General features: G+C 46.2%; 1 protein-coding gene across 1 annotated transcript in view; it reads left to right on the top strand.

Moving 5' to 3' along the window:
* TMEM135 (transmembrane protein 135) overlaps positions 1-23,967 on the top strand; it is a 63,954-nt gene extending 39,987 nt beyond the window's left edge. The window contains exons 8-15 of the mRNA XM_078878319.1: positions 214-393; positions 2,272-2,341; positions 2,731-2,898; positions 4,253-4,316; positions 7,229-7,305; positions 8,365-8,463; positions 9,957-10,024; positions 17,600-23,967. Of these exons, the coding sequence (XP_078734445.1) occupies positions 214-393; positions 2,272-2,341; positions 2,731-2,898; positions 4,253-4,316; positions 7,229-7,305; positions 8,365-8,463; positions 9,957-10,024; positions 17,600-17,720 (847 nt within the window). The 3' untranslated portion in view covers positions 17,721-23,967. The remainder of the gene's footprint in view (positions 1-213; positions 394-2,271; positions 2,342-2,730; positions 2,899-4,252; positions 4,317-7,228; positions 7,306-8,364; positions 8,464-9,956; positions 10,025-17,599) is intronic.
* Positions 23,968-24,303: the final 336 nt, after the last annotated feature.

The raw sequence follows: 24,303 nt of genomic DNA, 5'->3' as shown, positions 1-24,303 counted from the left end.
TGTACGGTGCTTTTTCTGCAATATTTTGCTGTCTTTTCTTGGATTTTTTGTTTGCACATAGTCACTTTAAGATGTTTTCTTGTTCATGTTTTTGTTTTCTGTTTGTTGCGGTTGCACCCGATTCAAGAGCCGAATGGCTCACAGGGCTATACCTAATAAAATAAATAATTGAACTTGATGTCGCGTCGTCGCTTGCGCTTCCGCGCACCGCAGGTTCCTGGTGGGCAAGGAGGAGCGGCTGGACCACGCCCCCGAGGCGTTGACAGGGGACCGGGCGGCCGCGGCACGTGCCGACGACTCGGAGCGACCGGCGGCGGTGGCGGCAGCGGCAGCGGCGATTCCTGGCGACAGGCCATCCCGCCTGGCACTCATCCGCTACCTCGTCCGCCTCCTGTAATGAGCGCGCGGTCCGTCTGTGAATGATGTGCGCGCCGGTGGTGGGGGGGTGGGGGCTTACGCCACGTGATAAACGTTGCCGTGGTGACCGGGGACACCGTCCTGCTCGCTCAGACCTAGAGGCCTGCCGTGGTTCAGGTGAAAAACTTTGAGCGAAAAGCTACAAATAAGTTCGTCAATGCAACGGTCTGACCCCAGTGCTCCTACTGGTCATCTGTGATTAAAAAATGCTTTATAGCTCATCGGATTCCTCCAGCATGAATAAATATTCTGATTTTGAATTAAGGTGTCCTAAAAAAAGAAGAAATGTTTATGAGCAGGCATTGTGACGATGGCCCTTCCTCGTAGCCTCCCCGTAGTTAAAACCGTGCAACTCTCTCTTTGCCGTCCACAAATGTGAACAGCCCAATTTCTCTAAATGTTAATAAAGTCTCAAGGAGGCCTAAGGTCAGACCTCCCAAGACTCTCCTCCCATTGGCCTGGACAGCCCCAGGCCAAGGAGCTCACCTGAACCGGGCAAGGGGGACCCTAAGCAAGGAAAAGTCCCACTCCTCGACCTGTACTGCAACCAAGACGTGTTAAGACAAACCATACCATGCGCAAGGATTCTCTCTGACAGTTGCAACGTGGATTTGATCCTGGAAGTGTTGGCACCAGCGAAGCCGGCGGGTAGCTGTCAGGATAAAACGCGCTTGCGCGTATTCATGTTGTCTTTTTTCTTGTCTCTGGTTTTATGTCTCTAAAGTTTCGGCAAAGCTTGTAAATTGTGATGGTCTTCAGTACGCCAAGTCCCCAGTAGCGACGCACGTTTATACCAAAGCATTGTCTATATTGGATCATTGATACTAGCGTTATAGTGTCCATTCCATTATGGACAGAGGTAATGCATACACACTCTCAGCCATAGTGGGAAAGTGTTACCTAGGAGGAACTCAGAAGCAAAATAATATTAAATCAGAAAGTATATCGGAAATAGCAAAGGGGAGAGTGTGTAATATGGATTCTCATAATTGAACACGTCAATTGCTTCAAACGTGAAAACATTTCCACCATGTTGATTTTCAATTTGTTGTTGTTGCCACAACAACGACCACCCTTGTGACCTGATCCGTCCAATCAGGGGACCTTTTACAGGTAGGAACAACAGGTTCCATACTGCCCACCAGGGATTATTTGTCTGTCTGTCAGGCATATTTGTCTGTCGTGCACGAATGCGCTGTCCAACCAAGTTCCTACCTGCCCACTCCGAAGGAACGTGTTTTTTACAGCTGCAACAAGCAAAGCATCCAAAGACGGATGTCAATTATTTCCCTACTGCTGCAGGCCACGATGAGTGAAGCGACAGAGTCGAGAGCAGTGATGATGTTAGCGACACTATTCTGAGAAAACTGCATGATTAAACTTGCGCATTTACTGCACGCTGCCCACTCACCACAGTCACCGCATCCTTCTCGCTCACTTCCCACTCCCCGCTCACACGCAGTCATCCCCTTTACTCTCTCCGCTCCGCTCCTGGTGACAGTGCTGCCATCCTCACCACTTCCTCACTCGTCACCGCTTCTGCGATATCCTCACACCCACCGCCGTACCCCACCACCCGTGTGTCTCACTTTCGGCCACTTTCGACAAACGCGTCTTAACTTCTCGGTTGTCCTGCACCTCCGATCAGCACGGTTGGCTACGTATGGTACGAAAAACGTTCAACAAACATACGTATGTCCGTAACTTGCTGTCCGTAAATAACACTCAAGGGCAAAACTTGCATTTCCTCCCAAGCTTGTGTGAATAATAAGCAAGTCTCTCTTATAGTGAAATAAGCGAGGCCCCAACAGTGATAAATGTCTTTTGTCGTTGTTTCCGGCCAACTGCGTGCAGCGTCAAGAGTGGCCCAAGGCACCGATGCTGCAAGCATCACAATGAAAACTGCATCTATTACAGCTTCAAGGTGAGCTCTGGATCCTTTGATGGTCGAGGCTATTCTGTCAGGCACATATATAATCTCTTGCGTTACCCGACGTGACCCTGGGACAGCATCCACCCACACCTGTATTCTCGGCCACGGTCATTGACCTCTCTGCTCCACGCTAGAAAAACGTGGACCTCTTTTTACCGGAGCAACCTGCACCGAATTGAGACATTCATGCAGGCCTACCTACTATGCACTCTGCGTTTGTGCGATTGAGCTGTCCGTGTGTGTGATTGTGCTATTCGTGCAAGTAGGATTCTGCTGGTTTTGTGTAGGTGAGAGTGATGGTGCTGCGTTTTATGTGATTGCGCTGCTCGTGTGTGTGATTGTGTGCGTGTGTGTGATTTCACCGTTGGTGTACGCGTCAGGCGTTCGTGCGGATGTTCAGCGTCGGCTACTTGATCCAGTGCTGCCTGCGCGTGCCGGCCGCCATTCGCCACCTGTTCACACGGCCCTCGCGCGTCCTCCCCACGCTCGTGCACCGTGAAAACCTCCGCCTCGGGGCCTTCCTCGGGTCCTTTGTCAGCCTCTACAAGGTGCTCCACGCAGGCCCGAGTGCGGCCCTGCGACCCTGACAACTGTGCACGTGGCGATGCAGTGACGTCACCGCTTTAAATAGAATCACAATCAGAATATTGATACTGGTGGAATCCGATGAGCTATGAAGATCTTGTTCACAGCTGTCCAGTCAGGGGTCGGGTCAGAACGTTACATCAACAAATAATACAAACACACGATAGGAGTGGAAATTATAGGCAATGTAAACAAATCGCTGAAAAAATTCTACGAATAAAACTAAACTAGTTTTTATCTTAAGAGGTAAGGCCCACTGAGCCATTAGCATCTTTTTCAGACGTAACCTTGCCACAAATGATAGCTCAACGACGTGGCTCATCATCTGGAAATCCACAGCAGCAAAATAATCTAAATGACGCATGTTCCTGAATGTAGAGGGAGAAACCAGAGGAGCCGGAGAATACAATTCACGCGACCACTGGGGAGCGTCCAAACTCTTTGGGTTTGTTGGGGCCAAATTGACTGGTGCTCCAAGAGCCACAGGCCGCAGACTTTTATCGGATAAATAATGAGAAAGATGGAAGATGTATTCAGAAGAGGGACATACAAGGGACAGGATGTGTATTCAGAGGACCGTGCCTCCCGCAACTCCAATAAGCACGGTTGGCTACGTGCGGTGTGAAACAAGTTGAAGATACATAAGAAGACGGTGCTATTTTCAGAATAACGATATAAGAAATGGAGAATAGATGCAATGGGAAATGATGTGAGAGACAAGCACTGCCCACATATGTGCACAGGATATAAATTAAGTGAAGTTTACCCTCTCACTCGGAATGGCGTCTGCAACAGTGCTGAAATGAAAGCGTACTGGATTTTACTTGGAGAAATTATTGTAAGGGAGGTCCAACTACTAAGAGCTTCAAAGAGTTGTGGTTATATTTCGATTTAAAGCTTTCGTGACTGCAGGGATTCATCTTCTTGGTTCTTTCGGTAAAGTCACGTAGAAGGGAAGTAATAAAATAATAAAAATATTTTTATTATTTTATTACTTCCCTTCTACGTGACTTTACCGAAAGAACCAAGAAGTTGTGGTTATGTTTGAACTCGTGAATTATATATAGATAGAAGAGATGCGATGCACAGTGATACAGCACATGCTTGCAGCACCCACACCGCTGCAATGCGCTGCAGTCCTCTGCAGTGCATCAGATGCGGCGTGTACCGTGACCTCCAGCGGGTGAAGTACGACCACCGCAGGTGGCCTCGACGGGCCTCTAGCACGGCACGCAACGCGCGCACCGTGGCGCCAGCGACTGAGAGCTTGCCGGTGTGTGGCGGTGTGTGCCCGTGTGCTTGTTTTTTGTAATGCAGGGGACCAGCTGCCTCCTGAGATGGATGAGGAATTTGGACGACGAGCTGCACGCACTTCTCGCCGGTGAGAGGCGCCCGCGTGTGTCACTTTATTTAGAATCGGAATTTGTATTTATCCTCGAGAAATCCGATGAGCTATGAAGCTCTTTTTCACAGATGTCCAGTCGGGGCGGGTCAGGAAGCAGTTTGTTGTGAATGGCCGTCGGTTACGTTACCTGCGTCGCGATTCAGTTCGGTTCGTATTTGTTCCCACGCTCGGCTGACACCGCCCATCATGGGCGTCTTCCTCATCGTAACGCGCCGAACGCAAAAAAAAAACCTCTAAACATTCCTCAGTAACTCTGCCGTAAAATTCGCAACTCCGATTACCACGGTTGGCTACGTAAGGTGCGACAGAAGTTCTACATACATACGTACAAAGTATATAAAATGTAGTTTGGCGACCTGTAGAGCTAAATGTTGATTAAGAATTATAAAACAAAAGTTCGTAGGCCATTGTTAATGAAGAGTGTGTTCACCTTTTTCTGGTCTCTGTGGGTCAAACAAGGCAAGGGAAACCTCATAAACAGCTCCCTCCTTACCTCCTTCCATCCTTCATTTAAATCTCACCTCTTCTCTTGAACTAACTAAACGTAACTATATTTTTTATTTTACCAGGTAAGGCCCCACTGAGCTACGTAGCTCTGTTTCAGAAGTGACCTGGCCATCACAAATGACAGCTCAATCAAGTGACTTATGGTACGGGAATTTCTAGGAGCAGCCAAATAGTCTTAAGCGCATGTTCATTCGGAATGTGGAGGGAAAAAGCGGAGGACCCGGAGAAAAATCCACATGACCACGGGGAGAACATGCAAACTCCAAATATACAGGTACCAGGGTTGGGATCGAACCCACTAATTCCTGTATGCCAGGCGAGGTAGTTGACATCCCACCACCTCAATTTATTTTCTTCCCTACGCTTTCCTTACCCCTGCTCACCCACTATTGTGGTCACCCATTCCTCATCCTTTGCACGCCCCTGCCATCTAAATACAGGTAGTCCCCGACTTACGATGGTCCGACTTACGATATTTCGATCTTACGATGGCGATAGCGATATGACAAAATTGTAAAATATTTTACATTTCGCGCGGCAGGTAAACGCAGCAGCGTACGAGGTACGATACCGTACGTTAGGACGCTGCCGGGATGTACTCTACGCATATAGTTTATACAGTACGGTACTGTAAATTGCTCTGTTTTGCTAAATTATCACCATTCTTTAAGACTCCTGGGTAGGCTAGGTCATTTTCGACTTACGATATTTTCGATTTACGATGGGGTCGTCGTAACCCATCTCCATCGTAAGTCGGGGACTAACTGTAACTTATTTGTTTATACCGGTTTGTTTAAGTATGTTCATCGTTTTCATCAAAGTTGCTCTATATGAATATATATAATAAGATAAGATCTCGTGGGCAGAAGGAAGTTGCTGTAATTTTGGGTTAAAGCCAATAGAATCACTGACCCGGGTTTGCAAATGGCCCAGGCACGATGCATCGTGAATCATCATCATGTAACCAAGTGTACAAATATCTTGATTACCATCGTGTAAATACATTATTTAAAGTATTATTTACATTATATTTTTCATATCGGCTAGTTCAGAGAAGAAATAACAAACATAAAAGTTGAATCGATATGATCATAAACTATTGCTTAGGCCAGCAGAACTCTCTGTAATGAAATGATGGGCTCAAATGTTTTGCCGGTATCAACTCATGCCATCATCCCTCCAGGGTATATAAAATTACCTACCACCTAGTGGGACGTCACCATTTCATAGAATGTCATCAGTGGGAGGTGGTTTTGTAAAGGGGAGTATAGGCCCTACCATAGTAATGTGGAATTTCCATCGCTGACACGAGATAACCTCTGAAGATGAGCACCACCCAGTGTGCGTTTGAGTACAGGCGCACATTGACTTTTGACAACGTGTAATGTAGCACTCAGAGACGCAGTCTTGCTGAAGTTATATATATATATTTATTATATAAATAGTCCACCCGACTTGACATATTATCAGGTGGACGCAGGTTGACTATATACAACTGGGTCACTCCATGTAGCTGCTACACGATGCTCGCTATACAGCTGACTGACTATATAGAAGCCGTCGATGTGGTAGCCACGGCAAAGATGTATAACTCCCTTCACCAGCCTTCCAAGACGATGAGGGCGATCCACAGCGATGAGTGCGACGACGGCCCGGACCCCGAATCCCCACGGCAGCCCCGAGCCCCGCTACGCGCTCCCTTATATCTCACTTCGGCTGGGCCACGCCCCTTTTCCAGAACCCTCTTCTGTCGGAGTTTTTTCCTCGCCTCGCTAGCACCTCGCGGGTTCTTCCATACCCCCCCCTCCCTGCCTTGACTCCTCACCCAGTTACCCCACTTGACCCTGCCTGTCCTCATCGCTGCAATCCTTACACCAGGCCACGTCAGGTGTGCCGTTCAGTGCGATGACGTCACGTCTCCTAGGTTATTTAAGGGATACCCAGTGACGTAAGCGGGGTCACTGTGGGAACAGGTAAAGTAAACAGGGTGAAGAGGGAACCAGGGGTAGAGAGAGGGATCGAATAGGGAGTCTGGGGAGAAGCCGGTGGTAGCCGTAGAGGTGCTTCTCTCTCCGGTCGGTGGAGTCGGCAGAGTCCACGATCCGACACGAGAGAGAGAGACCGGAGCTAGCCGGCAGGGACCCGGACTCAGAGTAGGACCCCTAGCCCCTGGGAGTTGTGTACCCTGCTGTGTAATATTGATAGCTTTAATTAACCCTGGCGGAAGCCCTTAACTTACCTCCGTCTACGAGTACGTACGTCAGGAACTTCTCTACACATGTAAGCCTCACAGACAAGGCAGTGGGCCAGTGTGAGAGCACGGTTCCGTATCCCATGTGTTTCACGTCATCAATGAAGGATACCCTTGTTCTGTTGTGTAGGCTTTGTTGCCGGCCTGTCGATGATGTTCTACAAGAGCACCTCCATCTCCATGTACCTGTCCTCCAAACTTGTGGAGGTAGGCTGCTCAGCTCAGGCACGAAAACAACGCTTTGTTGATGAAATGCTTCTAGCCTAGCATCCCTCACGCGGGCAATAGATCAAGTAGAACACGGGGCCGTTTCACCATGCGAAATGTCTAAGCATCTCGTGGTGCCGTGGGAAATAAATTGTGCGGATAAACTGGCCCCATCATGGGAACGTTCAGGCTCGGAGCCATCCAGTGGAGATGAGCACCACGACGTTGCTTGATTGAGCAAAGGGGGCAAATTGGGAGTTCATTTGACTAATTCTTGTTGCCTCTTTTATTTCATGGTGGTGGGCTTTACCAGAATTCTGTGAAGGCAAGCACATCGTGCTTGCGATGTATTCTGATGCTTTCCCCCGATTTCTCAGCCGCGTGAACATATTCACTTTGTCCTCATGTTGACTTGCTCCACATGTTAATGCAGGCCTTTCCCCAAATATAACAATGAAAAAATTAACTCGTAAAAACAAAGTTTTTCACTATAAATCCTTTATATGCGTGGCGGCTAGAGTCCTCTCGTCCTCTGGCTTGAGATGGCTGCCACCTATGGGTCAGATGATTGCCTGCCACCATTAAGCAATTGGTAATTAAATATAATTAATTTTTTCCTAAAAAGTGTAAAATTTTGGAAAAAATTTTTCACGAAAATAAATTGTCACGCACAACGAGTCTGTGTGCAGAATGTCAGCTCGATTGTATCACGGGAAGTGGGTTAAAAAACGACCGAAAGATTTGCACGGTCGTAAGCGCGCAAGCAAGCAAGTGAACTTAATATAAAGGATTTAAAAAGACAGAAAATGTCTGGGGTTTTTTTTTCAGTCCATCGGCCTTTTGGCCTTTGGGAAAAATGTTTTCCAGCAGCGTTTTCTTTTTTAAACAAGCAAACTCTGAGCCGGCTTCTACCTTGTGGGTCTCATCAGCCCTGTTAAATCATATTGCTAGCCACCGTTGCAAGAGCGATCCACGTAAAAAAAAAACTACGGGGCACTTTAGAGTTTATTGACACAATGAGTAATTTCTCACATAACGTCACCTGCGCCTACCGTCTAGACGCTGTACTTCAAGGGGATCGAGGCGGGCAGCTTCCCGTACTTCCCGCACGCTGACACCATCATCTACGCCATCTCCACCGCCATCTGTTTCCAAGCGGTAATTTACACAACAAGTCAATTACCTCCCTACCCTCCCCCCCCCTGAAATTGTATTCCGATTGCGCTATCGGTGTCAGGTATCGATTCTGATTTGTCACGGAGCAGCGCAAACCCTGCACGTTTGAGAAAGGCCCACAGAAGCGGATATTACAGAGCTACCTCTGGGGTCCCTTCAAGTTGAGTTAAGTTTATTTTGAAGTATCTCGTGAGCAAATAAGCTCTTAAGTCTGGTTTCATCAAGAAAAAAAACACACCCTTTCCGTGACAGACATAACACATCAGAGAAAAATAAATGAAAAATACCAAAATAAAAGTGACCTAATCCACACAACAGATGGGCAGCACATTCCCGCTTGCCCTCCCGTGTGATAGGAATGTTTTTCGTGTGGCAGTCAAACAGATATTTTCGTTCAAGCGAAGGAATGTAGCCAAATTAAGTCTCGAAACCAAATTTATTGTGGTGGTATTTTGTGTGTGTGCGGTCATCGGTGTGGCCAGGCTGAATTATTACCCATTGCGACGCACATGGCACGGGGGAGTCCCTCATCCAGCAGTGGGTTGATAAAAATGCTGGACATGTATTTACGTGACCGGGTCAGCAAAAAAACTAACAAAAATTACATAAACTATCTTTATTTATCCAGGTAAGGTCCACTGAACTATTTTTCAGAAGCGACCTGGCCACAACTGATATCTCAACGAAGTGGCTTATCATCATGTGGAAATTTTACAGCAGACAGATACTCTAAACGTGTGATGTTGATTCTAAATGTAGAGGGAAAAACCAGAGGACCTGGAGAAATATCTGCGAGACCACGGGGAAAACATGCAAACCCCAAATATACAGGTGTCGTCAGGGTCTGGATCGAACCAAGGTCCTCCTGCATTAAATTTCGATTTAAAGCTTTCGTGACGGCAGGGATTCATCTTCTTGGTTCTTTCGGTAAAGTCACGTAGAATGGAAATAATAAAATAATAAAAATAAAACATAATAAAATAATTCTCACGACGTTTCGGACACAACGCAAGCAGCCGTCCTCAGGTGAAGAACAGGTCTGTCGAGAAGACAGAGTCTAAAATTCAGACTCTGTCTTCTGAAATTCAGTCTCTGTCTTCTCGACAGACCTGTTCTTCTTATTTTATTATTTCCCTTCTACGTGACTTTACCGAAAGAACCAAGAAGAGTCCTCCTGCATTCCATGCCAACGCGATCTAATCCAAGAAACCTGTATTATGGATGATATTGGTCGCGAAAGCCTACGTGTTAAACATGCGATGGAGTTAACATCCCGCCACCACGGCGCCCAAGGAGACCAAAGTGACCAAAGTACCTACTTACACATCTCAACATACCTACTTACACATCTCAACCACATCAGGACGTGACACGACTCTGGGCTCTGTAGGTGCCCGGTGGGAGCGCTTGCCACGACGCAGGCGCATGGGCCATTCGTTGTTGTCTCTCGCTCTCTCTGTGTGGGTTTTTTGAAGGCCGTCATGGAGGTGCACAACCTGAGGCCGTCCTACTGGAGGTTTCTGCTGCGTCTCACCAAGGGAAGGTACGTCGTGAGCGAGAAGCCGTCGAGAAGGAGAGAAAACAACGGGTGAATTCGTCTGCCCCCGGTGAAAATGTTGGGAAGCATCAGCTTATCCATTCAGCGATCGAAATTCGTTCTCACGCTCAATGTAAATATGTTTGTAACGAGCAATTTCTATGCAAACTACGCTCGTACCACTCGTGCAGTTTCGACAGCTTAATATACCACAGATTGTACATCAATCGCAATGGCAAATTGACGACGATCATGTCTGTCACGGACTTATGATCAGCAAAATATCATAATAATATAATATTAATAACGTGACTTTACCGAAAGACCCAAAGAGTATGAATTCCTGCAGTCACGAAAGCTTTAAGTCAAGATCATCATAATTGTTCATAATACATGTGGACAAATTTCTGTAAGAACCCTACACCATCTGAAAGAGCCAAACAAATTAATTTGTCACACCTACACACGTATTAGAGCATCAGTTATTTAAATTCACTACTCACCAATGAGTTGAAGAAAAGTTATCACAACCAAATGTATGTTACAGTAAAACCTTGGATTGCGAGCATAATTCGTTCCGGAAACGTGTTTGTAATCCAAAGCACTCGTATATATCAGTTGTGATCACGTGACGCTCGGCAGACAAAGCGTATACGTACTATACTCTTAGGTTTTTTTGGTAAAGTCATGTAGGTCAAAAATAATAATAATAAAATAAAATACTAATAAATGAAAATAACTCAATTAAATCACGACGTTTCGGAGGCAACACAAGTGTCCGTCTTCAGGTGGGACCGTCACAGCCAAATTTACTGTATCAAGTGAAGGGAAATCCAAGAGACAAGATTCTATATACTGGTTAAGGGGAGGGGGGAGGAGCTTATCTAAATGTGGCAGTCAGGGACTGGGAGGGTGGGGGGGGGAGGTGGGCGGGGCTAGAAGGAGAAGGTGGGCGGGGCTAGAAGGGGGAATGTGGGTGGGGCTAGAAGGGAAGGTACAGCTGTTCAGCACCTCCGCAAGAATTAGGGTCGGTGTTGGCTTCCAAAACCAAAAAAGTAGCAGCGCTGTTAAACGCTGGGGATGTCAACAACTCGGTAAAATAGACTAGTACCTGTCAAATAAGATGGTACAAATATGCATAATGAAATCTTTTTTACATGGTTAATAACACATTTCCAATGATTTCTCAATTTGTACCCATCATCACGGTTGAAGTTATGTCTATGTTTGTATATCTGGATGGCTTCATGCACAAACCTTTGGTGGTGGCCAGAAGGTTTGCAGAGCACCTTGGTCTCGGAAAAGACAATATCATGAGAGCCATACGTACTAATCGTATTGCAAGACCTCGCTTGTTTATCAAATTAATATTTATTTAAAAAAATTGCTTGTGTTGCAAAACACTCGCAGACCAAGTTACTCGCAATCCAAGGTTTTACTGTATGATGAACTTCTTTCGTACCGTACATAGACAACCGTACTTATTGGAGGTGCAGGAGAAGGGACAACAAACTCGGCAGCAATCAGATACGCGATGTTTCGCTTGAAACTGCATCAAGCATCATCGGGAAACTCCAGGAAGTCGGGATGAGATCCAATACAGTGCTCTGCACTGAGGAACGATGAGGCGTTTATTTTGGACATCCACATTGTTCCACTCTGCAGCGTTCCTCCGGATCTCGGTGAGCTTCCCGATGACGCTTGTCAAATAACATTCTTCAGAATAACAACGAAGTGTGAAGTGGGTCAACTCCGAACTAATACAGTCAATGGTTAGCCAGGAACACACCGAGCACTGCACCGCAAGGAATTCCCCTGTAGATCGCGGGAGACATTTGATACGTTGCTGCCATATTTTCATCGCTTTCCCTCGAGTTAACTTGAAAACCAGCCGGTGACCTTTTCACTTGACGGGGTGCAGTCTTAAAATCTTGAGACGAGCAAAAGATGATCTGTCGTGTCAAACGCTTACGGTGGGTCGAGGCAGCCGAGACATATTTTCTTCTCATTTTAAAAAAAAAGCTGTAGCTATTACAAACTATACTTTTTGGTTCTTTCGGTAAAGTCATAAAGTCATCGGGTGATGACGGATGCTTGTGCTGCACCCAAAACGTCGTGATTTCTTTTATTTTCTACCTACGTGACTTTACCGAAAGAACCAAAGAGTATGGATTCCTGCAGTCACAAAAGCTTAAAATCACTATTACAAACTGTCGTCGTGGGTGATGTGATGATACTGTGGCCTGGGTTTTGAGTCCCGATGGCTTTCGTGCTGAGGAAGAATCCTGCTTCTGAACAAGACGCAAGTTATTTACACTATGAGACCTCCTTTACCAGTGGCAAAATATAGTAGTAAGTTTTTACCCTTTAAACTGGTACAAAACTGACACCTTTATCATCTGGTCCAACACCAATAGAGACTAGGCTCTAAAGAAAGCTGTCTCGGGTGTGGACCAATCAACTTCAAGGACAGTGCATATCATTATCATCATCAGAGTTGTTTCTTTTTGTTTGCATTTTGACTACTTGTGTTGTGGTTATTGCAAACATGATGCCTTGTATAAAGGTGTCAGTTTTGTACCAGTTTAAAGGGTAAAAACCTACTACTATAAGATGCAAGTTAGTTTAGATTTTTTTTGCGACTGGATATTGCTTTACAGTCATCTTGATTGTTTTCCACCCCGCCTCGTTTTCAAGGATTGCCCATAGGCTGTTTTACAATCATCAGGCACACTATAGCTGTACGATACAAAACGAGAGCATATAAACGCATCAGAGAACTTTAAAGCGTAACCGCAAAAACCTGTGCGGTCGTATTAGGCACCCGGTTTGATGTCAACCTTTTTGTCACGTTTCATCCTCATAGCTGACGGTTGGTGGCCAAAACACACGCTCTCCAGATTTTACGATCTTCAGCATTTGTCATGGGGAGTGCGATCCAGCTGCTCACATGTTGACGTGCTTGACAGGTTAAAATATTTCCGTGACAAATCCGCCGCGGAATTCAATGCCAATTTCTGCTCAATTTTTGTTCGGGGCGTCGTTGGATGGGGGCCCGCATGTGCTTCTTGCATGGGTCCGGGTAGTCTAGGGCACCCTGCGCTCTCCATTGCCTGGAATACGTGAATTAAATTTTTCGATTTAAAGCTTTCGTGACTGCAGGGATTCATCTTCTTGGTTCTTTCGGTAAAGTCACGTAGAAGGAAAATAATAAAAATAAAACATAATCAAATACAATTCTCACGACGTTTCGGCCACAACGCAAGCAGCCGTCCTCAGGTGAAGAACAGGTCTGTCAGAGAGACAGTGTTTCAGACACTATATTTCCGACAGCCCTGTTCTTCACCTGAGGACAGCTGCTTGCGTTGTGGCCAAAACGTCGTGAGAATTGTATTTAATTATGTTTTATTTTTATTATTTTATTATTTCCCTTCTACGTAACTTTACGTGAATTCAATGAACCACACCAAATATTAAACCCTCCCAAGGGTTTACCTGTGGGCCTAGGGGGGGAGCCCATCGTTGGCAAATGCATTCGCCCGCTTCAACACAGTGGAAACTGAAAACCTGTAAGGTGCTGTCTTTCATCCGCAAAGAACTCCATTCAGGACAGGACCACGTTAGACTTTTCTGTGGTATTCGAATAAGCCTGATCATCATCAACCAAGGTCTCAATCCGCTGCTAGATGAAGGCCCCTCCCAAAGCAGTCACCATCACTCACAATTCTGCGATTTAATGATCCGCCTGACAACCTGCACACTCGCTGACTTCAACGCGTCATCTCCGCGTTGGGTGTTCCAGAGAGCCCCTCGAAGAGGTTTTGGCCTACTCTTCCACGCTGGCCAGTAGCGCCTCGGAAGGGATGGGAGTACCCACACGCTACCCCCACCGTGCGTGACATTGCCGATCGACTTAACTCTGCTGTACGCATTTATACTGCTGTGGGTGGACAGAGGCGGAGGGAGTTTAATGAAAACTTGCCCCATTGTTTTAACTGCCACGCCGGGAGATCGAATTGAACCGCCGACGTCTGGATTTCATGTCTAGCGAAGGTGGCAGCTTCCCTACGTTATTATATAATTTTTTTCCAAATCACCTGCGCGGTATGTATGAACATTGTAACGTATGTATGCTCACTCAGTCAACTTGTCCATATGTTTGCAACAAGCCTCCAGTGAATCCAGGGGGGCTCAGTGCATTGTGAAGTATTCCATTACAACCACAGCTGCTGTAGTCGTCTCGTCATTCCATGCAGCCTGGACTTTATTGGGGGTTGGGCGGGGTGGGGGTGTTTTAACAGGCATATGGGAGTGCGTGTGTGGGTACACTTACACATGTACACGCGTCCAGCTGATTTTGTTAATCCACTGCTGGATGAAGGCCTCCCCGTGCCATGCGGATTGTGGGGACTAGTTGACCACACCTCACCCACCGCACTGGTTCAGCGTGGGATGGCGAACGATAGGAGCATAGACGTGAGAGCATTGAAGTACAGTACAACAATGGATTAATTGCTACACTGCCCTCTGCTGCTCACTACATAGCAACCGTGTTAATTTACCATTTTTTTTATGTTAGGTGGATTGTTAGTGGAGTCGATGATGATCTGTGGAACGTTATTCAATCCTTAGTCTGTGGATTTCATTTAGGCATTCTCTTATTCATAACTAGCTGTACTACCCGACTTCGCCCGGGACTTGGATTCACTACACTACCACTCCCCCCACACACACACGCACGCGCGTCCATAGGTACACATACACGCGCTTGCTGCAGACACACACAACTTTCAGGGTGCGTACGTCAGTAAACGACTGTTCTGCACACGGGTCACATGACAGATGTGACATCACAGCTCACTTGCCCTGCTAAATATATGCATAATTGCGCCCCCCTCCCCCTACAAAAAAAATACAAAAGTTTATTTTTATAATTTTTGCATAGTGCACAGTCTGGAAAGTACCCACATGGCAAATTTCAAGTTTGTTGCATGTCGGGAAGTACACTAAACATTTTGAACAGACACACATATTCACAAATTTCCCTTTTCATAGATAATTTCAACTTGTAATGTGCTGCTCAGTGTTCGCTCACTCTCGTAGAGAGAGAACGGCTCAGAGGCGCGAGGAGGAACCACAGACAAGCGGGGAAGGCAGCCACGCAATGAGCCAGCGCCAACAATTGCCCAAGCTTCATGGTTCCCTATCAAGGTGTTATCAGCAAATTAATGAGTGATTACATGTGTGAAGAATCCAGGGCACCCGGAGAAAATCCACGCACGCAAGGCGGAAACACTCTATCCCATACAGACGGAACGGATAGTCCACATGTTTTCTGCACTGCCTTCTGGCAAGCCATGGTATGATACGTCAACGCCCACGGGAAGGGAGCATGACAACATTTGTGCCGATCACCAACCCTCACCTCCAGAGTTCTGGATTACGGGCCACATCATAGCCACATCATAGCCACATCATAGCCACATCATAGCCACATCATAGCCACATCATAGCCACATCATAGCCACATCATAGCCACATCATAGCCACATCATAGCCACATCATAGCCACCACCGCCCGGCTCGTCAACTCAAGCAGCCACTCGGTCCACTCGTAGCGACCACACCATCCCCGTGTGATAACAAATTCTCACGGTCGGAAAAGCCAATGGGAAAAGTAACGCAATAAGTGCGATTCTCTGATAAATATCATCATCTCAGAACGTGTCCACCCACCAAACTCTTCCATGTGGCTGCCCTGCAGTGGTGGTGGTGGGGGTGGGGGGGGGGGGTTCACGGCAAAAGCGTTTTCCACTTTGCTGTCCCAGGCCGTCACGTCGGCACGCGTGTCAATCGGAGCGATGCACTAAGCATGCCGTGTCGCGCCGCCCGCTGCGACTCCTTTCTGCGGATTCCCCCACGCGAACCCTCGGCTCTGAAGTAATGAGCCACCGCGTGGCGTTCTCGGCACTGCAGGACAAACGAGTCGACCGTCGCGCCCTGCCGTCGTGACCTGTGAACGATTTCGCAGACGAAGCTCGGATTTGTAAAGCTCGGCCCAATCGGCCGTCGTTCGTGTCTCCCCTCCCCTTTCGCGTTGCTTTTGTTCCCTGTTTAACTGTCGTAATCACTGGGTTATAAGATGCCTCCGAAACCTGTGCGCGGTGTCGATGAATGTATACAGGTCTGGTCAAAGACGACGATCCCTCTTATAGCCTTGAACAGACTGTTGAGGCAAGTGTTGTTAGCGAGCACCTATGAAGGCCGGCACGGCACACGAGGGGTTGAGTAACCAGGACCACACCCAGCCGTCTTTGTGGCGATTTTTAAACAACGCATTAGGTACTCATTTGAGGCTTGAGATGCCTTGAGGCATTCGTGGAAGGCGCCTTACAAATAAATGTAAATCATCTTTTACGGCTGAGTCGACCTAGGGGGAGGCCCAGAACCGATTCAGATAATCGTCACTGGTGTTGGCCGTGAGCGGGAATTAAACTCGGGTCGCCGGGTTCGTAGCGCGGCACTTAAAGCGCTACACTACCGCTCCCCACGTCTGATCACCCACACATACATAATCTGGAGAATATCAAAACGTTTAACGAGACGCTGTTTGTAAAAGTGTCCGTCAATAGTTCAGTGGTTATTGTATCGAGCCTTGCGTGAAGAGTAATGGCAAAGTTCTTCAATATCTCCGCAGTCCAACTAAACTGCACAACACTGAAAACCCACGGCACTTAGGAAACGAGGGCTTAAACACGCTTGATTTCTTCGACGAGTCGCTTTCGTGTGGCAGGGTGTGGGGGTGTGACTTTTGGGCAACCTGGAACGAGATCCACCTGAGGTTCATGTCTCAAGCAGGCCGCTAACCCACGTGGCGAGCACACTATCCCAGCGCGTTTAAATATAGTCGAAGAAAAAAACTCGCACACGCACAGCGTGGGAAGGCCAGCACTGGATTGAGAATGCTGCTGGACATGTACATTGATGACAGTGTGGACAATGATGATTGATGTTTGATGATGGTGAATGATAATTGGTGATGATAATGATGACCATGATGAATGATAATTAAAGCTGATTATAAACGATGACAAAGATGATAATAATGATGATGTTTATGATTGTTGATTATATTTATTTAGCATTTGCGCCAAGGCAGTCACTGCATTTCACGCTTTCAGATGCACTTTTGCAGCCGTCTGGAACGCTCTTCTTTCCAACATTAGGATGCCACTGGGAGCTATGTACTTTTAAATATAGATTGAAAGCTCATTTCTTTAGAACTGCTTTTTGTGTTTAGTTTGTTATGCCTCCCCCCGCACCTCCGATTAGCCACGGTTGGCTCTGTACGGTGAGAAAGAAGTTCGTCATACATACAAGTCAGAACGCAGCGTCGCCCTTAGCTTGTGTCACGGACAATCTTCAACGCTGTGCATCACCGTCTGTCTTGCACCACAACTACACGATGGTTGTTAATGTATGTATGTACGTTGAACTTCTTTCACGCCGTACGTAGCCAACCATGGTGCGGTGATTGATTGGTTATGATGATGATCATGATGATCGATGATGTCACCGCAGATTCGCGCTGATGAACCGGAAGGCTCTGGACGCATTAGGGACCCAGGCCTCGCGGGACTTCAAGGACTTTGACCTCAAGTTGGATCCCCGTTTCACGCACACGGCCGGCTCTAGCCGCTGAGCGGACGGACCGCGGCACGCGCGCCGCCCGCGCCGATGGGATGCGTTCAACGGCACACGTCTTTGCCGATGGGGCGTTCGTAATGACTAAACCTGAATGCCGCCACGCACCGTGCGAGATGATTTGTACGTGAGCCCTGTTCGAATGCACGAACACGGGTCGATTGTTAACACGTTACCTAATTGAGATTTTGAAATGATTCCAAAAAATTTGTTGTCACCGTTTGTTTTAGCCCAATGCAAAGCCAAATTGTTTTAGTCAAATTTAAGTTTCAAATTGCCTTTGATTGGTGTGATGGTACTAACACGGTCGTACGAAAACATTGAAATGTAATCCGTGTTCTAAGTATGCGAGAGCCTGTTTAGATTCATCATATTTACGATTGCAACTTATGCCAATATTAGAATAGGTCCAATATGATTAAAGCCAATGATGGTCAGAAAAATGCAAAATATGGTAGAAGAGTAACTTGCAGCACTTGGAGACTTGACACTTTATCAAATATGCCGAGCACAGCATCCCAGTGTGCACTTGTGGCAAGGTGCCAAGATTAACACCGCCAGTGTACATTTCAACACAAACTCCCGAGCGTGACAAGGCAATGGTATGGCAATGCTGCTTTTGCAAGGCTGAAACTTCCTCGAGCAGGCCATGCCATCCAAGTTCGGTTGACCACTGGCAGCTTTTCTTGGGTGATTTTTTTTTTCCAGTTCTGCTTGCGTCTGGCCTAATGCACCGCACAATTGCGTATGCCCGCATATGCGACGGGTAATTATTATTTTTATTACGTTAACCAAAGAACAGGTCTTGGTTACATCGGCGCAGAATGGAATCTGCCACCGTTTTAATTTGTCGGAATGGTTTTTTGACGGACACCAGCGGCAGAACGTGTTGAACGTGTACCTCTGAAGACGACCTAATGGTTGAGATCGGTGGGATCTGAACATTGCTGCCGGGTGCCTCGGAGGGCGTCCCGAACGTCGGCATTGGTCCAGTGACGCGGGGATACTGATTTCTAATCCGGGAGCCAGCCGTTCGCAATTAAATCGGCTTCTGATGCATATGGGATTCAATGACTCTCAACTGACATGTTGGGTGTTTGCACTCAATTCGGCATCTCCGTGGGATGACTGCCGGTGTGATAGCCATGGAAAACAATTCTTGGGGGAGCGCGCACTCCCCCTGCTGTTGCCTGGGGGAGGTGGCGCTGAGCTATTGCGATGGTTGCTTGTGGGATTCGAGAATCGAGCGATGTGCTTCGACTTGGCGTGAACGCGCCAAACGGAGATCACGCCCGAGGCTCCGTTCGTTTTGCTTGGCACACGCGACCGGTACAGTGACGCTGTACTGGCAGCTCTTGACCAATGCGCGCTTGAACGCACAGTATTTGGGTCGCAGTCGTGCGGGAGCGCGCCCAAAGGCCACTTGTATAAGTGCAACCTCTTACTCTGTAGACAGACGTCTATCTCTGCGATGGACCTCGGTGGGTTGCAGGCGCGTTCCGTCGACCAATGTTACTATTGCAGCCGTGGGGTCAATGGTGTCCAGCAGTTAATTGTTGGCGGTGGTGTGGGCGGATGTGGAGCAGTGATTGATGACAGATGTAAGTAACAGTGCCTGTTACTGCGATGTCAAAAAACACGAGTCTCACCGATTCATACTATATTGGGTTAGGCTATGTAATGAATCATCTGATCAAAGTTGAGTGACAAAATGGAAAAGCAGGCAATGTCACCTTCACATATCTGTCTTTCCACACAAAAAAATTAAAGTATTACAAATCATCAGTCCAAATGACATGGGAGGCCGTCATTTCAGCAGCATTGATTCAATACAAGGTTTCAACATTCAGTGTCCCTTGTCAGCAGTCAGGATTGCTTGAATCAATGCTGGTGAACTGCCCGAATGTTTAGAGGCACCTTTTACTTGCTTTAAAACCCAATAAACAATTCTGAATCGCAATAGCGGCCGCAAAAACCTACGCGTTAGGTTTACGAGTCTCAGTGTGGGAGCGACCTGCCGTGAATTATCATTTAAAACAAAAAACAAGGCAGCACTTGTAGCCAGACTAATGAAATAAAAACGGGTAAGATTGAGGTCGTAAGGTTCTTGAAACTTCTAACGCAATTTATCAACCAATTCTGCGATCGTGCTAAATATTAAGAGCCAGAACAATCCACTGATGAAAATCGATTCTTTGTCCAAACGATACACGCGGTTTAAAATTGCTTTGCCCCCAAAATTGATTCTTGTCGATTCTTTGTCATCATCAACGGGAATGCGTCCACGGTGGTCATCCTCTCAGATGTGGCTTTTTTTGGCTTTTTTGGCTTCTGTTCCGTCATTATGCAGCCTCGTTCATCTGCCATTATGATGACATGACGATTGTTGGCTAATGTGTAACGTTCATGCATGGACCAGCACGGCACAGGGATATAGGGCACGGTATTGGAGAGACAGCGAGATATTACAAAACGAGAAAAAAATACAGCAACGTAAACCGATCCAAATTTCAGTACAGACGAGACGTTACAAAAAGCTTAAAGCGCCGTGCTGATGCCATGCATTCATGTCGAGGTTGTGTCGTCGTTATGGCACGACTTCACATTACAGTGATCTGCAAGACATCTCGCGGTCCACCAGAGGGCATGGCGTGCACATCTGTGAAAAAAAGCCTCCGAAACGAAGCGTGGTGTGTTTGCATCGACTTAGTCACCGAATTACAAGACTCACCTTTGCATTACAAGACGTTATGCCATCGTGTGTCAGCATCACGGTCCAAATGCCCCAGATTTGAGAAGATGCTGGATTGTGAAACGGCAATCGTCAACCCAGGGCCCTCTTGAAAACTATCTTGAGACTCGGTGTGACTTTCCCGAGTAAACTAAGCCGAATGTTTATGATACTGTACGTGAATACCCGTGTCTTCTGGGAGACGTGCATTAAACCAGTTGTTCAGGATCATCCAGAAGGCGGTTCTCCATTGTAACACGACCTGCCAGAGTGCAGATAACACTACCCCCACCGATCGTACGGAATCCTCTTCCAGAAGACATTTCCACCCTTTTAATTGTAAATCCGCGCAATCGTCATCCTAATCTGGGAGACGGCTCTGCATGGCAATTTACTGTATCCAGATTATAAAAGGCACTTTTACATTAACAAAAAATTATCGCACAAGTTTGGGGTGCATCGTTTCCCAGAGCGTTTTACGAATTCGGGAGAATGCGGTAAATCCCAAAGCAGTACAGCAACACGGTCAAATGTGTGGCTAGAGCAGGAGTTTTTTTTCGTTGACCAAAATAATTGGAGAGCCGCATCACACGCGGAGCTACTTGTACGCACACGCAAACACTAAATAATGGAATAAACTGCGTCTATTTAGCCCCCCCCCCCTAGTTATTCTTTAACAATACCAGTTTAACGGTACATTGTTGTCACCAAGACATTCCATAGTGACCCATTCCCCGTCATATTGATTCAATTGATTATTATTATTTTAGCGTCAAATTACGTTTAAGATCTATGAGGATTTTTCTTCTTTAGAAAATCGGCTGCTGCCCGCAAGGGAGGGGGGAGCCAAAGAGCCGCATGCGGCTCAGGTGATGCAGGTTGCCGAGCCCTGGGTGAGAGAATTCGACTGATTTGGTTGGATGCGCGTTGCTATCATGGTTGGGGGACGGGGTGACGGGTTCCCATCATTTTTACAGCATCAATAAACGAGTACCACTTTGTGGGAGTTCGAGGTATGGTTATCCTTTTGGAGCGACTGGTGCCCGTCAGAGGAATGTGGAATTGCTATGATAGGCTAGGAACCTCCAATGAAAACAATGACCCCTGACTCGGATTACAGTATATCCGAATCTGTGAGCCTTCCCCGGTTATATAAAGTCCTTGTCATGAGAAGGTGCCTTGTAATGGTGGGGCAGCTGTGCTGAATATTAACCCCAGTGGTACTTTATGACCGTTACTCCACTAGTTAGACTCTCAAATGGAAATCGACAGTACGTTAAAATCATTGTTTTTTTTAGCCCTGTAAATTCCCTAAAACAGTATTGTGCATAATATGTTTCACGAATCTGTTCGCAGAGTGATGTGGTCTTCCCTTGATGCTTTGTGGCTTTTAAAACGTATATCACATTAACCCTTCTATTGCATGTTCGTCAGTGGGTTTCCATGTGGCTTATTTGCTAAAAAAAGCACCATTTATTTTTTTGCATATTGATAAGACGGTATAGAAAACTACCTGATAAAATATATATATTTACTCCACCCAAGAAACGGACAAATTGCGTACATGGTAATATTTTTTCGATTACGCGGGTTTAGGTGCAGGAAATGATGGAGCTATTGGGGGTTTTTTTTTTGTTAAATAAAATAATGTAAGTAGGGTTATTCTAATTAGAAACCCAGTGATTTGTTTCTGTTTTATTTGCTGGCACGCGAGAGATGTGGATGCTCTCTGGCTGGGATGGATGCTAGCCATAGGCACTGGGGTGCTCCATGGTGACACACCGCGACAACACCCAAGTATGAACGTCTCAAAAGGGAGAATGGACATTTTGCGAAACAAAGTTGATTAGTATTCTTAGGTTATTTCGGTGAAGTCACGTAGGTAAAAAATAAAAATTGATATTTTACTTTTATTAATTTAAAATTTTTACATACGTGACTTTACCGAAAAAACCTAAGAATATGAATCCTTGCAGTCACGAAAGCTTCAAATCTAAAGTTGATTAGCCTATAAAGTCGATATGCATCGTATACTCTGATATCTATGTATGTAAATCAATAATTGTTGGTTTATTCACGACGATACATTGATGAACAATCTCACAATGGTCTGATGTTTAATGGCCATACAACATTTTTTTTTTGCTGTGGTGGAGGGCAACCTTCGCTTTTGTTTGTCCTGTTGCCCCCCCCCGCCCCCCCCGTGCATCTCTGATTACAGAGAGAATAGACTGCCGAATGATTACATCAAACGTCATGCAAATGTTAACTCGATGGCATAGCCAGGGTTTTCAGACAAGTTTCGTTGATTTGGTTCAAGCCATGGTAAGGTGTATTATTAGTTTGTTTGGGTGCCATTAAAAATATATATGTATTGTTAATAGTTAACCTTAATATTGAACTCGAAATCACTAATTGCTGAGGATGACCAGAAGGCAGTACAACAGCTTTGCAGTTCGTTTCGAGATCGCAACAAATCTTATTCTTCTGTTATCCTCATTGCCCGAGTGTTGGATGTCTCCTCGATGCATCCTATCATATGTTCCCATGCTCGTTTAAGCATTGGGCAAATGCTCATCTCCGCAAGTGGTCTTGAGGGAGTGGTGGAAATTCCATGTGGCAGTGGCAGGGACCATATTCTGTTAATGCAACAACTACTGGTGGCTTAAAAGAGAGTGAGGCTCATTACAAGCCTATTTTATCCACCCAGGAAGATGATGAGCTGAGACGACCCTGTCTGGGATTTAAACTCGTGGCCTTGTCATCGTGGGCCAATTGTGATGTCAGGACTTTGTCATTTGTTGATAAATTCTTAATTAAATAAATCTACCTAATTGCTTTTGTAAAACTCAGAATTAGGGTGTCATGCATTGTGCTTGTCTGTGTGTCTACCTCTCTTCACATCATGCGATTTTTTTTAAGTTTTGCTGGCTGGCTGCCATAGACATGTATTAGATGACTAAAAGTTCTTAAATACAACACCGGCGGACTAGGATAGTGATAGGCCAACATAAGCCGAAGGGCATCAAGAGGCACGGTTGGGATTGCCTGTGCTGCCACATCCGATGCCACAGCCCAGATTTGCCGAATTAAAATAATGTGCTCAACTGTTTGACCTTTAGCACACCTGCCCACCCCTAATCAGTGCCTGCCTTATTACAGACCAATTCAGACATCATTGGTCACCCCGTGCCCCTTATACATCTCAACGTTCATCCGACAAAGTCCCATCACAAGGGAGAAACACAAACAAATAGACAAAAACATGTTTTTTTGCCCGTATTTAAACGGATATACGCCGTATGGACCTGAAAACTCAATTTCCCTGTACGAGAATACGGGGTAAACCGTGATGGGTTGCAGTGGCGGCTCCTGCAAAATCTCTCAGGGGGGGCAACTGTCTGGTTGATTTATAAGGATAAGGTCCACCCATGCAAGGATAAATTAATAGCTTAAGCATGTAAAGGCAACTTCACTTCTTTAATATTAATGCAAAATAAAGTGACTCTTACAATACATCTTGTTTGTTTCTATACTCACTATTAATACAATCCACTCAAGTTTATTTTATTAAAGATTCCACTAGGTGGCGACAAATAATATTGTTGGATGCAACGTGCTTACGTATGATGACGTAAGCACGTTAGTGCGAGCCCTCCCGGAAGCCATAGAGAATGCATTGCAGCGCCCGCCGTTCGAAAAAAAACATCTTTGAATGTAAGTCTATGGGACCACACGGGGCGATTCTCAGCCGGAGTGAAATCGCCCAAAAAGAGGCGGTACTCCACAGAACGTGACATGACGCTGATTGGACTATATCCAGAGGCACAGTGACGGCTAGCGTGACTCT

Source organism: Lampetra fluviatilis, chromosome 50 (assembly GCF_964198595.1).
Source record: "Lampetra fluviatilis chromosome 50, kcLamFluv1.1, whole genome shotgun sequence".
NCBI lineage: Eukaryota > Metazoa > Chordata > Hyperoartia > Petromyzontiformes > Petromyzontidae > Lampetra > Lampetra fluviatilis.
This window is presented reverse-complemented; position numbering and strand designations above follow the sequence as displayed.